Below are 16,742 nucleotides of genomic sequence, written 5' to 3'. Positions count from 1 at the left end.
AAAAATTGTTGGCCCGTCAGTCTGTGAGGGGCCACGAGCAGGATTCTGCTGCTGTTTATTACAGAGACAAAGCAACCCGTGAAAAGGAGAAGTCCCAGAAATCCACCACGCAAAGTTTCAGGTCCTGAAAATCCACATCACTTCCTGAGCTTTTAAACAAATGTGCAAAGAGTTTCATTCTAAAAGTGTGAAATGGGGACTCTGATGTGGATTGGGCACGGAGCACTGCAGGTGCTGCCACAGGCTGGGTGAGTGTTTGTCCCCCCACATCTCACACCAGCAGTGCTTTGCACACAGGACAACTCCACCCTCAGCAAATTTATAGGACTCTACCACACTCTTTATTCCAAAGCACTTCAGTGCAGTCCCTTGTGACAAAAGAACAGGCTGGGCCATCCTCAGCCAGGTCATTCCATGAGCATTATCCATGAGCTTTATCCCTGCAGAGTTATCCCTGCCTTCCCCACTGCCTCAGGAGCTTGCTCCCACCACTGGATCTTTAGGCACAGTAATCAGAAAGTGTCAGGCAGAGAAGGTCGAGTAAAAAGAGTTTCTTCAGAGGAAATGAATCATTAAAGTGCATGGCAGTACTGAAAGCCACAGGCTGAGCCAGTCCTCCAGGAAATGCACTTTGCTACCGACAGTGCCTTCAGTCCTTCAGCTGCTGGGGGAAGAACTCCTCTCTGAAGATGGGGCAAGGTTGAGCTGAGAAAAGCTGTCAGAGGCCTCTGGTGTGTCCCTGCAGGGGCAGCATCTCCGTGGCTGGTGGCTGGGGCTGCAGCAGGGACTGCTCCTCCGGGGCTGCTGCTCGGGGGGGTTTCTGTGCCGGCCGCCTCCAGGACCTGGTGTCTGCAGCAGGGGACACAGGGACAGCCCCTCGTCAGCAGGACGCTGACAAAGGGACACAGTTTTAGAAAGGGGAAGGCTCAGGGAGCACCCAACACACACCACAGAAGGTTTTGGGCTCTGCAGCCTCCCCAGTCCCGGTAAACTGGCACCCAGGAGGAATCTACGCTAGAGGTTGTGTCCAAACCCACTGGAGCTGCTGCCAGGCTGGACAAGATCTTTCTAACAGAGTAACAGCTCTGTTTCCCACACAGCCCCTTCCCAGGTCTCCCAAGGGAAGGAAACTGAAAGATCTCAGGCAGAGTTTCACAATGTTCCCAGAGCTAATGCCCAAACTCAGGCTCTAAAACCCTGGATGAATTAGCCTGAATTTTACCTTTCATAGGAAAAGCACCATTTGGGCCACTGAGCCAGAAATAAGAGCAGCTCTTGCTTTTCCTCAGCAGCATTTCCTGCCCATTTCTCCCAGAGCTAAACAGGAATGGCCTCTCCTTCATCCTTGGTTTGTTCCCAAACTCTATCCAAGTCCAGGCCTACACTAAATCTTTATTTTCTCAGCTCACAAGTGATGCTGCTGCAGGGAAGCAATTTCAAGTTTTCCTGCCTGGAATCCTGTTGCCAAAGACATAACAACATGCCAGGAGCAGTTTGCTGAGCAGGAAGCCAAAAGGATGCTGCAGACCTTTCTCCATGATTTAATTTACCTTCTGGATTTATTTCTGGATCACTGGTGTTTCCAGGTTCTTCCTTCAGAACTCCTACATCCTTTGCCCAGTCTGTCCATTTAATTTCCTCTACTCTGGAAAGACAAAATGCAACAGGACACTGATGCCTGGAATGCAGCACCTCAAGCCAGATCTCACTGCCCTGCAGCCCCCAGCCCAGCTCATCCTGCCAGCACCACCTTGATGGTTTGGCTGTAGCAGCACCACCTTACGGAGCTTTTTTTTTTCTTTTTTTGAGCAAAGATCTTCTGTAATCAAAGCTCCACGAGATAAAATATCTTCTCCCCCCTGTGTATTGTCCACTGGTCTGTTTGGTTTCAAATTCTCCAGTTCAGGGAATGTTTTTAATACAAAGGTGACAACGCTGGAGGATCAATTGACCCTCAAACCCCCAGCCTGGCAAGCAGCAACACCTTTGGGTGTACCCAGAGTGTGTGGTTGAGTCAGGGCTGGAATTCCCTGTGGAGCTCCAGGGTCACCAGGCTGTGCCCCCAGTGCCAGGCTGGATGTGAGGGGGAGTGGGGCATCTGTCTTACCTGAAACACCACCTCTCATCTTTCTTATTGAGCCCCACTGACATGAAGCAGCCAGATCTCCTCTTCCCACCCTGGCGCCACAGCCAGGCCTTCTCTATTTCTAGAATAGCAATTGCCCTCTGAAAGAACAAAACCCACGTCAGACACAAACCCACAGAGCCCAGCCCAGCCCTTCTGCTGAACCTTCCCCACTCAGAAACTCTTGGAGAATCCCTGTGGAACCCAACCCCAAAGAGCTCCCGAAGCGCCGCCTTGAGTCGCAGGTGGACACCCCTAAAAATGCACTCCCAGGGTGACAGCTTGATGCCAAAGGCATTGACAGCTGAGCTTAGGACAGACAGACACTGCCACCTCTGACTCCTTGGGAGCCCAGCAGGGCCCTGGGCCCCACCTGCAGCTTCCAGACGCTCTTGCTGTAGCCAGAGATGTCGGTGACGGTCTCGCTCATGAGGGCGATCAGCATGTTCAGCAGCAGGATGTAGGTGAGGATCACGAACAGCAGCAGCAGCAGCGTGACAAAGTATCTGAACCTGGTGTGCTCCTGGAAATCCAGGTCCCCCATGCCGATGGTGATCTTGAAGAGCTCCAGGGAGACGCTGAGCAGGCCCCCGTACATGGCGTGGCTGCCCGCGGCCTCAGGCTGAGCCAGGGACTTGTTGTGGGACACGGCGGGGGCATCGCCCATCAGCGTCACCAGAGCTGGGGGAAAACACACCCTGAGCCCCTGGGAGAGCTTTGTGTGGGTTACCTTGGGCAGCTCAGCCCACACACGGCTCAGGGGGGCTCACCTGCAGCAAAGCCGAACAGGAAGATCATATAAACCAAGAGGAAACGCAGCAGGTCTCTCATGATGGTCTGAAACACAAACCAGGGGGAAGTGCTTCCTCTCACATGAAATCCTCTATCTCACATGAAATCCTTCATCTCACGTGAAATCCTTCATCTCACGTGAAATCCTTCACCTCACATGAAATCCTTCACCTCACATGAAATCCTTCACCTCACATGAAATCCTTCCTCTCACATGAAATCCTTCCTCTCACATGAAATCCTTCCTCTCACATGAAATCCTTCCTCTCACGTGAAATCCTTCATCTCACGTGAAATCCTTCACCTCACATGAAATCCTTCCTCTCACCTGAAATCCTTCCTCTCACATGAAATCCTTCCTCTCACATGAAATCCTTCCTCTCACATGAAATTCTTCACCTCACACGAAATCTTTCACCTCACATGAAATCCTCTATCTCACATGAAATCCTTCATCTCACATGAAATCCTCTATCTCACATGAAATCCTTCCTCTCACATGAAATCCTTCCTCTCACATGAAATCCTTCCTCTCACCTGAAATCCTTCCTCTCACATGAAATTGCCAGGATGATCTCCCACATCACAAACCAGCCCTCAGGAACGCTGACAACAAGGTTTCCACCTTTTATCCAGTTTAAAAAAACTACTGATACGTGTTAAATTACTTCCATTAAATAATACCATTGGCAGCTTGATCTGACAGCCCTATGGACTTCTTTGTTGCTCTGTTAGTATGAATAGTTCTTTGAAATAAATAAATATCCTGTTGGTTCCCTGCCATGGCTGTTTCCAAATTGTTTCAACACACACCCCTCTCTCCTTTCCATCTCCATTTACACAAAAGGTGACCAAAATTTTTTCCTGGATTCCACCTCATTTCACCTCTGCTTTGCCTTTTTACCCCCAGGCTCCCTTGTAGATCTGGAAACACCTCCCAGGCCAAGCTGAGCAGCTCCAGGGAGCCCACCCTGATGTTCAGAGCTCCTTTGGAGCTGGTTTCTGGCACACAGGTGTCAGCTGCTGCCTCTGGGATGTTCAGTGCTGCCACAGGAGTGGTTTGCTGCAGCTGCAGCCACTGATCCAACCCCTTTCTGCAGCATCTGTGCTTCAACAGGATATTAATTATAGTTCCTCACACCCCAAAACCTGCTGGAAGCCTGGATGCTGAAAATATCAGGCTTTCTGCTGTGACAGGCAGTGACTTTGAGCTGAGGCCATGGCAACAGCTTCCAAAATTGAATGATAGCACTGGGAGTGTGTGTTTAGTTTGTATAAAAGTGTGTGATGGCACAGGGTGAAATACTTAAAGTTTGGGGTTTAGGGATATAGAATATAGCAATATATATAAGGAACAATATGGAGGGATTTGGGTGTTGCCTGGGTCCTTTTTCACTTTCCTCCTCCTCCTCCTCCTTCTCAGGTTTGGGTGATCTCTAGCTGGTCAGTGAAAGCCCACATTGGGACAGTGAGTGATTTTTAGTTGTGTTATAAATAAAAACAACTTAGGTTATAAATAAAAATAACTTAGATTATGAATAACAATAACTTAGGTGTCAGGTTTTAATTAGTTTTGCTTATTGTTTGAAAGGAGGGGCCATTTTCCTGCCTTGTCAGAGCTCACACCTCCTGAGACTGCAACTTAGATAAAAAATGACAAACACCCGAGCCAGAATGAGACTCCACCGTGTCCAGCATCCTCTGCCCAGGCCTAGCCAGAGCTCCCACCCTCCCCAAGGCCTTTCCCTGCAGGTTTCCCAGCTCTGACCTTCTGGATCATGACGCTGTAGATGCCGGTGCGCTGGAAGCCGCGGGTGTAGTAGAGGGTGTTCACCCAGCCCAGCAGCAGTGAGAACACCATCACTGCCACGTAGTTCTCCGAGCTGGCCCCGTACAGCACCGCCGACAGCAGCAGGGAGAACGCCTGGATGAAGCTGGAGAGGAAACACAGAGGAGGTGGAGGGGACTGGACTCAGCAAAAAGCGCCCTGGCGGAGCTGCTGTGCATTAAAACACATTTTGGGAGGATGCAAGGGGCAGATGGACCCCACCCAGCAAAGCCCACCACAGCAAAGGCTTAGGGCAAGAGGAGAAGCAGGAGAAGGCAGAGGGGTGGAAGGAGAGGGGCAGAGGATGTGTTTTCCTGCTCTCCAGCTCTGTGGCAGTGTTCTCTGCACAGCCAGAGAGGCGACCCCGAGCTGGGGCTGTGCTGAAGCCCCCAGGACCTACATGAGGATCTCGATGCAGCTGTCAGAGCACATGGTCTTGAGGGACTGGCGCCTCCTCCGCAGGTACAGGCTCTGGGGGGAGAATCAACCCATCACCCTTCAGAAACAGGCTGTGAGAGGGAGCCCTGCCCTGCCCTCGGGAGAGCTTTGCTCCCCGTGCTCCTCCTTTCATCTTCAAGATCTCCAATTTCATCCCTCCCCGATGAAAAAAGCCCTTATTTATAAAGGGCAAGGATAAACAAGGGGTGAATCATGGCTCAGCCCAATGTCTTTATTAATAGCCTGCTTTAAATGCCAGGGATGCATTTTAACACCATAAATCTCAGAAACCTCTCAGAATTATTTGCTGTTGTGGAACTGTGATCCCCCTTGCCCAGCAACCCAGCTTGTGCTGGCCCTGTCACTGCCAGGTCACTCTGGGTGTCTCAGAGCAGGATTCCCTCCTGCACATCCTGATGCCAGGAGAGCAGATCCTGCTGCCTCCACGCCACTGATTTCCCTTTTTTTGTCCCCCCTGTCTTACAGTGAAACCAGACAAGAGATCCCCCTACCTGAGCAAAGATCAGATAAATGCCTCCTAACAGGATAATGATCAGGCCAGAGACCCACAGGAAGCCTCCAGCTGTGAACTCCACTGGAAAGGAAGGCTGCAAGACAAAACCAAAAACACCCAAAGCTGTGGAGATTGGCAGAGGCAGCGATGACAACCACCCACAGCTTTTAAACTCTGCTCCATCCATCCAGGCCTTACAGATAAAATCACTGGACCTACCTTTACCCTTAAGGGCTGATAGTATGCAATGGCTGTAAAGATGATCATGAATGACAAGTAGGAGACAAAGCTGAAGTAGAATCTCTTGGAAGCGAAAGTTTCCCATTTTTGCTGAAGGAGTTTGTTCAGTGGCTCCAAAACCACCATCTTGTACCGGTTCTGTGGGGAAAGAAGCAACCAAAATGCACCTGTGTGCCAGCAGGAATGAGAATTCACCTGAGGGTTGTCTTTTTAAGGGTTGGAGCTGCGTGGCTTCAGCTGGGGAGGCGTTAAGGGTTTATTCAGTCAGGTCTTTTAGTGTGAAGGAGAACAAATATTGCACAGAAGTCACTTCATCAAGGGATTTGAGCAAACCGAGGCTTGAGGCAACCAAAGGATCAAAATTTCCCTCAAATTATGGATTGTTAGAGCCATGCCAAGCAGCCTCTGAATAACAAAACCTGCAAACACCCCCACGAGTCATTTTCCAGACAAATTATCACCTGAACGCCCACATTAACTCCAAACGTAACAACTGTACAGCAACACCATAAAAAAGGACAGAAACCCCTGTGTTTGAGCCGTGGTGAGAGCCTCACCGGGGTGTCACTGCTGTAGGCCAGGATCTCCAGCACAGAGTTCTCCTCGAAGCTGTCCAGGGAGGAGAGGTCGTAGAGGGACACGTGGATGGGGCCGTAGGTCCACTCGGTGAACTTGCGGGACAGGTGCCGGTACACGGGGTCCTTGATCTCCCTCTGGATGATGTGCCTGAAGATCTGGAACGAGCAGGAACACACAGTGTCCTCTGCTGGAGGTGCAGGAGGACACGGTGCACCCAAAGCAGCACGGCTGGGTTTGTGCCTGAAGATCTGACACGAGCAGAAACACACAGTGTCCTCTGCTGAAGGAGCAGGACACGGTGCACCCAAAGCAGCACGGCTGGGATTGTGCCTGAAGATCTGACACGAGCAGGAACACACAGGGTTCCTCTGCTGGAGGTGCAGGAGGACACCCAGGCAGCACTGCTGGGTTTGTGCCTCATCCAACGCCTGGATCTGGCTGAAAGCAGGCAGGAACTGCACCTGGCTGTCCCAGGGAGCAGGGACAGGGCAGGGACAGCAGCAGCCAGCTGAGGCTCTGCAGGACACAACTGAGGGCCTAAAGGAGGTGCCCTCCTTTATGGCCACCTGTGAGCCCCATTTTCTGAAGCCTGAGAATTCTGAAGCCTCACCATTTCAGTAGTTTCTCCTTTCCCAGGCAGCTTTGTGTAAATACCTATTCTTCCCATAACATTCCTGGGTAGACAATATTCCTTTCCCATAACAACCTCTCTCCCAGGTGTTGTTTGTGTTACTTAACCAATGGAGAGATGTGTCCATCCTATGGACCGATAATTTGCCTTTTTAGCATAGCATGTTATAAAAGGGTGGAATGAATTGTAATAAAGCCTTCTGATTTTCTTCTGCCTGCTAGGGTCAGGCATCTTTATTTCATGTCCAGTTGTGACAGCCATCCTGGCACTGCCCCTGCCAGCAGCGTCACCACGGTTGGGTGTGAGATGCTCCAACCCCAAACCCCACTGGACACCAGGAGTGCAAATCCCACCACCCCTGCCCCTCTGGCTGTCCCTACCTCCACTTTGCCTGTCTTGGCAGCCAGCTGCAGGGGATTTAAGCCATCATAATTCACAATCTCCTCCAGTTTGCAGGTGGGGTCCAGCTTCACGCCCGCCTTCAGGAGCTCCACGTAGGTTGTGCTCACAAACTTGGTGTTGTCCTCGGTGTCGTCTGCGATCATCACCAGGGCGTGGAGCACGGTGTTGCCCTGCGTGTCCTGCTCCTGCAGCCTGGCTTTCTGGTGGGGGTTGTTCAGGAGATAATCCACCACGTCCAGCTGGTTGGTACAGGCAGCCAAGGAGAGGGGAAGCTCACCTGGAGAGAGCAGGACACAGAATTGGGAGGGGGAGCAGAAAGGGGTGAGAGGGAATGAAAGAAAGGGGAAAAATGCAATCCTGGAAGAATACATTTAGCCCAGAGTTTTATCACTGGAACACAAAACAGGTTCTGCCTCAGTGTCCATAGGTTCTGAAAGGGTTTTGCAGTAAACAATTACTCTGTTTCTGGGGGCAGCTGAAACACTTTCCCACATCTCAAACTGATCCCTCAAATCTGAACACGCCAAGTGCTGGTGTTTGTCTGAAGCCACTCAGGATTAAACACATGAACCCAAAGGTGATGGAAATGCACAGTGAACACCCCAGCTATGAAAGGATTCTGCCTTTTAAACAAGCCAAGGGCTCGAAAGGTGCAAACAGAGGGGCAAACCTATCTAGGATTAGTGGCATCACACACAGTATGGCAATAAAATAAAAACCCCAAAGGAACGTGTCCCACAGTGACTCACCAAAATAAAAGTAAACTCCTTCTTTCTTCTTCCTGAAGAATTCCCCGTGGGCTCTGGCGTGGACATCAGCTCCATTCTCCACCAGCAGTTTCACCATCTCAAGGCTCCTTTTCTCGATGGCGATGTGCAGGGCGGTCTGGCCTGAGGACAGAGCAAACCCTGTCACTCTCAGGGGGACAGGACGGGGATGTCACCGGCCGTGGTGGCAGCCCCAGGGCTGGGCAGGGCTGGCTGGCAGCTGAGGGCTTTCAACAAGCCTCAAAACCACCAGAAATTCAACAGCAGGGCAGGCAATTCCCCCTGCCTGGCACTGAGATCCCAAGCTGCCATGAGAGGATTGAGACAGCCAGAGAGCAGAACTCACTTAACAAGGACAGACCACTTCTTTTCCATCTTTACAAGCTTTTTACACTTTCCCAAACAAAGCATCTCATTTCTTGGGTTATTAAGCATGTAGCACTTGTTTCACAGATCAAGGAGGGTATAACTCAAGGCTGAAGAAGATGCAGCACCAGAATCAGAAATAAAAGGGCAGTGGGCTGTGTGTGACTGCACCAGCACTCTGGGGCTGCAGGAGATCCAGTTCCCCCCTTTTTCCTTTTTCCTGCTCATCTCACTGAATCCACACCTCTGTAGAAGCAGTCAGAGCACGACACGTTGACGAGTGGCCTGGGGTTCTGCATCTTCTGGTCTATCTCCAGCAGGACTGGGATTGTGTCGTTCTTGCCATTTTTTAAGTTCAGCAGGGCTTTCATCAAGCAGGTCTTCCCAGTCCTTGCATCTGGCAGGAAGAGAGGATTGGATGGGTTTGGGTGTGCTTTGCACACAGCTGTAGGGCTTGATCCAGAACTTAACTCTGTAGGATCGAATATAATCTACATTTTAAAGGCTTATATTTAGTAGTCCTAAGGCAAAAACCTTAGGATATATTTAATTAATGATATTCTCTGCCTTTGGGTGAATACAAAGAAAATAAAAGAAGACAGAGGGCTGGATAAAACAAAGAGCCATGAGCACCTTCCTCGGCCAACCCTGTGAACAACCAAGAATTGCAGGAGCAGGGATCTACCTGTGTACTCGGAATTGGTGAGGAATTTGGAGTTCCTCCTTAAATACTCCAGCAAACCCTCCAGGGCCTCGGGGCTGCCCCTGACCACGGCGCTGAACAGCCGGTCCCTGTCAAAGCGATTCGGGTCCTTCTGGCTGCGGGACAAACGCAGAGTTAGGGGCTCATTCTGGGGAGCAGGGGCAGGAGCAGGGCCCCAGGGGACAGGGGAAGGGAGGAGGGAGACAGAGGAGAGAGTTTTTGTTGAGGGGAGTGGGGGGAAAAAAAACACTCAAGTGTTTTATTTTTGAGTCAAGGGAAAAATAGAGACAGTTATTTCCCAGCATTCTCCTAAGTGGCCGCTCTTTCCATCAGCTGGAGCTGTTCCCAGCCTGATGTGCAGCCCTGGCAGGCATCCAGAGCAGAGAGAGGAGCCCGGGACAGCTGCAGGAGCAGAGCCAGGCCCAGCCCTGGTGGGAGCTCTCCCAGGCTGGGGCTCAGCTCTGGCAGGAGCAGCTCAGCTCTGCAGGGCTGCCTGAGAGGCTGCTCTGAGCCCAGACCCACCCCAGACCACCCAGCACACAGGTGGGCACCTTCCAGGGCAGCACAGCCCCAAAACATCCCCTCCTTGCTGTTAATGACCTCCCACCAGTGCCTGTGACACCAACACATGGCCACTTGTTAAAATCCATGGGCTGCCAGCAGCCAGGATCAGTGTGGGACACCTGGATCCCCAACTGGTCAAACACCCCAAAGTCACTCACTTGCTGACGAGTCCTGGCCGGTAGTTCAGATTAACCTTGATTTTAGGAGCAAAGTCACTGCTCTCCTTCTGGTAAGGTGTCTCCAAGGGTTGTGGCTCTCCTTTCCTTACATGTCCTGACCTTTCTTCCTTTCTGCTCGGGGCAGGTTTATCTTCCTGGATGCTGTCATCTGTTTCTAGCAGTCCCATGAACCTGTTCCTCTGAGCCGGGCCTGGCTGCCCATTTGTGAACCTATCCATTGCCAGGAGGGGTGGTCCTGCAGATCAACAAATGCTCCCTGTTGGGGCACTAAACCTGCAAGGGATGGGGAGAATAAACACAATTTCTTCACAAACTCCAAAGAAAGTTCCCAGTAAGTTGGCAAAACTCAGCACAGGAGGAGTATTTGAATAAATGATCAGGGTCCTAATTGGGATTCCAGCAGAGGAGAAGTTTAGAACCAGTTCATGAGGCACAGGCAACTTGGTCTGCAGCACATCTGAACCCCCTGTGTGGGATGACCTCACCTGTTGGCAGCAGCACAGGTTCCTGACATAAAAGGCAAGGAAAGAGGCTCTTTAGGAGTCTGGGATCGTTGTTCTTGTCTCAGTGCAACCAGCACAGGCACGGGCTGGTCACCAAGTGGCCAAAAAGATAAAGGTTCACTGAGGAGCCTCTTTGGAGCAGAGATAAGTTTGCCCACAGTCCCTCCTGGGAAGTTTTAGGCTGTTCAGGCAGAGAAAACACCTGAACAAATTGTGCTCCCCCCAGGCACTCTGGCATTTCATCCTGGGGCAAAATGGGCGGCATCTCCCTGATATTTGGAGCTGCTGGCTCTTCACGTGAGCACAATCTGAGCTCCCAGCTCCAAGGCAAGTGCTCTCCCCCTGCCCCTGCACAGAGCATCAGCACCCAGCAGAGCCCCCAGCCAGCCCCTGCTCCCCTCTGATGCATCCTGAACTCTGTTCTGACTCTCTGGAGACATCTCTTCCTCTCTGTCTCCATCTCAGACCACACCCAAGGCACACTGCCTGAAGTGGCTGCACATTCACACGGTTTGTGAGGATTAATGAAACAATTAAACATCCACAGTCACCAACCTGCAGCAGAGCTTTGGTTAACAGCTCCTTCTCATTCCCAGGCACTCCCTCCAAATGGTTAACAGGTTTCCTCTGAAGAGAAATCTCCCTTGCTGGGACTACAGCCAGACTCCATAGCCTGCACCAGCAAAGGGGTAAAGGGACATGGCATAAGCGTTTGGGTTTAGGTTAGGGTGCAAAAAAACACCTTAAAATCCCGGCAGAAAACGGCCACAAAACTTCTTTGTGCAGCTCACAGCAAGAAATCCCAGGGCTGATTTTGAGACAAACCGTTGTGATAATTCAGGCACCCGGTTCAGTCTGAGCTCTGTGACAAACATTCCTCTGCACACACCCTTTTATCCCATCTCAGGCTCACTTCCCTCTCCAAAACACTTACTGGTACATCTGCCGAATCCTTTAGAAGGATATTTGCACTTCCATAACAGTTTGCTCGTGCTTTTCTGTCTTCCTCTCCCCAAAATCACCTCTCAGCTGCAGTTTCCATCTCCCCACAGCGCTCAGGAGAGTTATTTACTGCCAGTCTCGCACAGACAGAGCAGCTGGGTTAAAAGCAAGAGTACAAGGGCCCTATAAAAAAGGACCCTCTGTGTATCCACCCACTCTGTGCATCCCTGGGAAGCACAGGGAGCGCTCTCTGCTTGCCAGCTCAGCTTGCACTTCCCAAGAGCTGAGTTCTTTCTCCGAGACCCCAGCAAGGCGTTTGGAGCAGCAAGAGCTGCTGTCAGAAGAGCACAGCACTTACCAGAAGTGGCTGCAAGCTCCACCCCAGGACTGATCTGACAACGAGCCCCAAAGGATCCTTCAGAGGGCAAAGAACCTCCCAGCAGAAACCAAGTGAAGCGCCAAGAGGCGAGAATTGGCATGAAGGCAGACCCCAGATCATTCACATCCATGGGGGAGAGGCCATGCGGAAGGGCCCACGTTCATTCCAGGCTGTCAGTGTGGAGCTCCTGGGAGGGAATCCGAGCTGCCCGTGGGAAGGAGCAGCCCCAGATCCTCGTGATTCACCCAACTGTGGCTTTCTGCAAAGTGAGGGAGGCTCGCACAGGAAATGACTGCCCGGGTTTCTCAGAGAAGGGGAGAGCCAATGAGTGCGGTGCTCTTATATGGGAAAGCTGCAAACCCGGGCTGCTTAACCCCTGCCTGCACCCAGCACCTCCTGCCCGCACCCAGCACCTCCTGCCCGCACCCAGCACCTCCTGCCTGCACCCACAGCACCAGCACGAACCCCTGGGGACAGCTGAGGTGTGGGAAGCCAGGTGTGGACAGCCCCAGTGACACAAAGGGTGTCACAAACCCCGCAAAGTGCAGTGCCAGGGGCACGGGGCATGGCACAGAGCAGCCCTGGTGCCCAAACTCCATCGGCTCCAGGCTGGGTCGTGGAGTGTGCAGCATTTCTGTTTTACAGACAAGGAGGGTGTGACTCAAGGCTGAAGGAGATGCAGCACCAGAATCAGAAACAAAAGGTGAGTGGGCTGTGAGAGGCCTGTGTTTTCTCCAGAGAAGGCTTCCCCTGGGAGCAGGGATGCCCCCTGACCCCACAGCTGACTGCTCTTGGGCCCTCACACCCCACAACTGCTTCACTTTCCCCTCCCAAAACAGGGAAAGAGGGGAGATCAGCCCACGCCGTGGGTTCCAGCTTGCACTGGGATCATTTCCTGCAGCAGCAGGGCAGGGTGATACCCAGCACCCACAGCCCCAGCAGCCTTTCCCCAGGGAATGCTGCTCCAGGGGCTCCCAGCTGAGCTCCTGGTGCTTTACAAAACTGTTCATGCAATCTAGAGCTCAGCCAGGAAATCTTATTAAACGACAAAGTGGTGAAGAGCCCTTCTGATCAACAGCCTGGCAAGCAGGGGCACCTTCTAGGAGAAATCCCAGAGGTGAGGTGAACCATTGGCCCAAAAACCTTGGAGAAGGGAGGGTCACAGCTGGACACGCTGAAGGCTGTGGCTTCCTTCTGCCAACCCCACCCCGAGCCAAAGGAGAGCCTGGAGCAATCCTCATCCCACAGGACTGCAGGATGTGGTCATCATCCACAGAAACATTCCCAGATGCCTTCCAGTCACATGCAGGCTGAGACAACCTCCCAATAAATACACCCAATAAATGGCACGGTGCCTTTTTCCTCCTGATGGTTTTGCAGGAGATTCTTGTATCTCAAAATTCCTGTGTTTCAAAATGAAGCTGGTCCAGGGACTGTGCAGAGCTGCTTTTGCTCTCCATGATGGTTTCTTAATGATTTATTAAGCTCTACAGAACAGCCCATAAAGAAGAGATAAATGCAAGATCAGATCTAATCTCTCCAATCCCTCCCTTATTCCAGCCTTGCACTGATCTAGCTCAGTTTGCTTTAGCTGTGTTATATTTAATTTACTGTGATATCAACAGAGCTTCAGGCCCAGGAGTTTAGCTCGGACTTGTGCTTTTAAATCCTCTTGGGCTTCTCCAGCTTTCCTGGGAGGCATCCCAGCACTGCAGCCAGGGAATGCAATCAGCCCACAGGATGCAGCACTGAGAGCTCTCCCTGCACATCTGCTTTAACAGCCTGCACGGAGGGAGGGGAATGTGCAGATTGGGAAAGGAATCGCTGCCAGCTGAGAGGTCCCCACAGCCAGACAGAGCCACGGGGAACACAGGGCAGGGAGAGGAAAAGCAGCGATTTCATTGCACCTGCCTGTCAGCCTGGGGTTTCTTCTTGATTTTTTTGAGGCTTCCCTGTGGAGGAACATGAAGGAATCCCAGAATTGCTTATTTTAATGATGAAATGTGTCCGAGTTTCTCCTGACAGAGAAACAGGACATCCTGTGGAAATCTGGGAGGAGAGAAGTCAAACTGCCACGTGAGATTTCAAGTCAAGTGTTTTTCACTCAATAACATTATCAAATATATTCATTATTATAATTATAGATGAATAATTCACAGCAGAAAAAACAGTGACTGAAACCTGCTTAAGCAAAAGGAAGGATGGTGTTTGGAAAAGACGCAAACAAGAATATTTCCTGAAATATATATTCTGTGTTCACCAAGTTCCCATTTTTGCCAAATCCTGAAAAACATAATAGTCTTATGATTGATACCATGTTTCCAGTACGCTGTAAATAGAAGTTCAAAGTCACCTGTAATTCAGTTACAGGATTGATCTGTGGCCACTCAGGTGTAGCAGCTAAAATCATCTTCACAGGATGAGAAAAACCTGTAATGACAGCATGACAGGGTGGAGAATTCAAATTCTCTCAAATACAACAGGTAGGCCAGTAAAAGAAAATAACAGTTTCTTTTAAAGGTGTATTTTCACACTCAGGAAAATATGAAGTGTTTTTGCAAGGCCTCTTTTTTTTTTTCCTATGGAACTGCTATGTAAAAGCCACACTGAAATGATGAATTTGAGTGGCTTCATTTCTTAGTTAGAGATGGAAATTGGTACCTCTAGAGACACCAGCCAGTGCCCGATATGAACCATAAATATTCTTAAATATAATCCCTTCTCAGAACTTGTCTGATAGCCCAGGGAACTCCATTAATCTACACAACACTATTTCTGGAACTGCAAGTTCCACATCATAACATTTAAAGGCTCCAATCTATATTCTTCTCAGGCCTTTGAGGGAACCATCCAGCTCTTATTCCTAAAATGGAAGTATCTTTCTACTTGATGTATCCCTTTCTGTAGGATCACAGCCTGTAGGAATGCTCTGCTGACAATCAAAGAGCAGCAAAATAGGAGATGCAGATGGAAAATAACCGGTTTGTGGAGGAACAGTGACATCCTGTGGCCATGGAGGCAGCCGGAATTCCTGCTGCTTCTGAAACGGCCAAATTGGGCAGGCAAAGATCAAAAAACACCCTTGGCTGCTGTGGACAAGGCTGCAGAAATACTGAGGGATTTATTCCCAATATTTATCTGAATCAACCCTCACTTTCCCTACAGAATTATGTTGCAGAAAGGAGAAAATCCCAAATGTATCCAAACCCAGTAAAATGGGTTATTTCATTTCTCCTTTTATAGGTGTAAGTAATTTTTTAAAGCACAGAAGATGAAACCCCAAAGTCTTGGCTGGTTTTTCTTTTTGTCTTTTTGGGGTTTTGATTTTTTTTAAGGGAGAACAGCCTAGAAATCAACAACAACAAAAAAACCTCAAAGGCCAGCCACAAAACTCAAACTACAGCAGGATTAAAAGATATTACCAGAATCTGTTGTACATGTGGGAGCACTAAGATTATTCCAATACCATAGAGATTCTGGCTAAAACATATTGAACTCTTAATTTTAGTTATGAATAGTTATCTCTAAGCAGACTTCTGAGGTACCACCATATTGTAGGAATTAAAAACAGTGTATTTTAACAGCATCAATCATCTCTATTGGCTGATATCTTACTTTGTTTTATGCTAATAGCTTCAGTATAAACAACTGCATGTTATACAAAATCATATTTACATTTGTGATTCATACACATTTCCCTAATTAACATAATTTACTTAAATTGCAAGGATTGTTTTTCTTGTTAATGAAGAAATCCTTGCAGTCATTTCCTGGAACATCCCAGTGTTCCAGTACCAGTGGAGGCCACAGGCCAACACCAGTTTAACTCGGGCAAAAAACAGAGCAGGGCTGCAGACACCCAGCCCGGAGAGGGGCAGGGAATTATTTGGGTTGGAAGGGACATTTGAGGTCACCCTGCCCAGCCAGGGCCACCCCAGGCCCTGCCCAAAATTCTTTCCAGGGTTCTTGTCCGTGGCCTTTCAGCCCTTCACAGGGAGGTGCCTGCACAGCCTCTCCGGGCACCCTGCCAGGTGGTTAAACTGCAAAAAGCACAAAATCAAAAAAACCAATTGAAAACTGAGGGAAGTCTCCTGTGGCAGAGACAGCAAATGTTTACAGAACTCTGTATTTCTGCTAGCTCAGCAGGCAGAAAAGCTCCTAAAAAAATAAATCTGATCATGGATATAACCCTCAAGCCCCCACTGACCTTGCCGTGAGTGTGCAGTTTTCTACGAAAAGGAACTTTTGGGCTCCATTTCCCATTAAGGGTAACACTTACCGCAGATGCTCATGATGAAATTCAAAAGGAACCAACCCAATTCCACAGCAGCGCTCCAGGGGATAGAGAAGTGCACCAAGGTGGGACCAACACAGGTTTTGGAAGTGCAGCTCAGCAGCACAGGCTGTGTGCACTCAGGTGGGCAGGAGCCCATCTCAGGGGGAGCAGCTGGCAGGATTAAACGGGTGCAGGCACTGACAGACACCCCACACCAAGGGAAGTTCTGGGGAAGGGCATTTGGGTATTACACCCCCTTCTAAACACCCACAACCATTGAACTAACCCAGCCCAACCCCACTTGTTATTCTGAGTTTCCTTAACCCACCCCATTAAAAAAACCCCAAACCCAGCTAACCCAGCCTCGAGTGGGAACTCCCTCCCTTTTTTGGCACCGATTTAGAACTCCCCAGCCCAGGCAGCTCTCACTGCTGTCACCCACGGCCACTGCAGTCCCACCACACCACTCCCACCGTGACCAGCCCTCCCCCAGACCGTGTACCACAAAAACACC

General features: G+C 50.2%; 1 protein-coding gene across 8 annotated transcripts; it reads right to left on the bottom strand.

The window, feature by feature from the left end:
• Positions 1-5: 5 nt before the first annotated feature.
• On the bottom strand, positions 6-12,278 carry LOC134553267 (transient receptor potential cation channel subfamily V member 2-like). Of its 8 annotated transcripts, none has more exons than XM_063402737.1 (19): positions 11,932-12,278; positions 11,566-11,756; positions 11,187-11,304; positions 10,614-10,812; positions 10,108-10,401; positions 9,368-9,501; positions 8,927-9,079; positions 8,299-8,439; positions 7,528-7,826; positions 6,495-6,671; positions 5,917-6,075; positions 5,696-5,791; positions 5,146-5,216; positions 4,686-4,851; positions 2,896-2,962; positions 2,499-2,806; positions 2,108-2,226; positions 1,551-1,645; positions 6-849 (listed from the first exon to the last, which is right to left on the bottom strand). In XM_063402737.1, exons 5-19 carry the CDS (start codon positions 10,344-10,346, stop codon positions 719-721), a joined length of 2,355 nt encoding a protein of 784 aa, XP_063258807.1. In that variant the 5' UTR covers positions 10,347-10,401; positions 10,614-10,812; positions 11,187-11,304; positions 11,566-11,756; positions 11,932-12,278; the 3' UTR covers positions 6-718. The 8 variants fall into 8 exon arrangements, with proteins under 8 accessions (XP_063258807.1, XP_063258804.1, XP_063258806.1 ...); XM_063402734.1 differs by having other exon boundaries at positions 10,614-10,797; XM_063402736.1 differs by having other exon boundaries at positions 10,614-10,794.
• Between the last annotated feature and the right edge of the window lie 4,464 nt (positions 12,279-16,742).

This window comes from Prinia subflava, chromosome 8, assembly GCF_021018805.1.
Source record: "Prinia subflava isolate CZ2003 ecotype Zambia chromosome 8, Cam_Psub_1.2, whole genome shotgun sequence".
Classification (NCBI taxonomy): Eukaryota; Metazoa; Chordata; class Aves; order Passeriformes; family Cisticolidae; genus Prinia; species Prinia subflava.
This window is presented reverse-complemented; position numbering and strand designations above follow the sequence as displayed.

Bases quoted from the DNA above. Each gene is read 5' to 3' on its own strand.
- LOC134553267 (XM_063402737.1), bottom strand. From the start codon at position 10,346: ATGGATAGGTTCACAAATGGGCAGCCAGGCCCGGCTCAGAGGAACAGG. The intron at 9,502-10,107 runs GTGAGTGACTTT...TTTGTCCCGCAG, and splicing joins CGGCCAGGACTCGTCAGCAA to CCAGAAGGACCCGAATCGCT. The intron at 6,076-6,494 runs GTGAGGCTCTCA...CTTTCCCCACAG, and splicing joins CCTACAGCAGTGACACCCCG to AACCGGTACAAGATGGTGGT.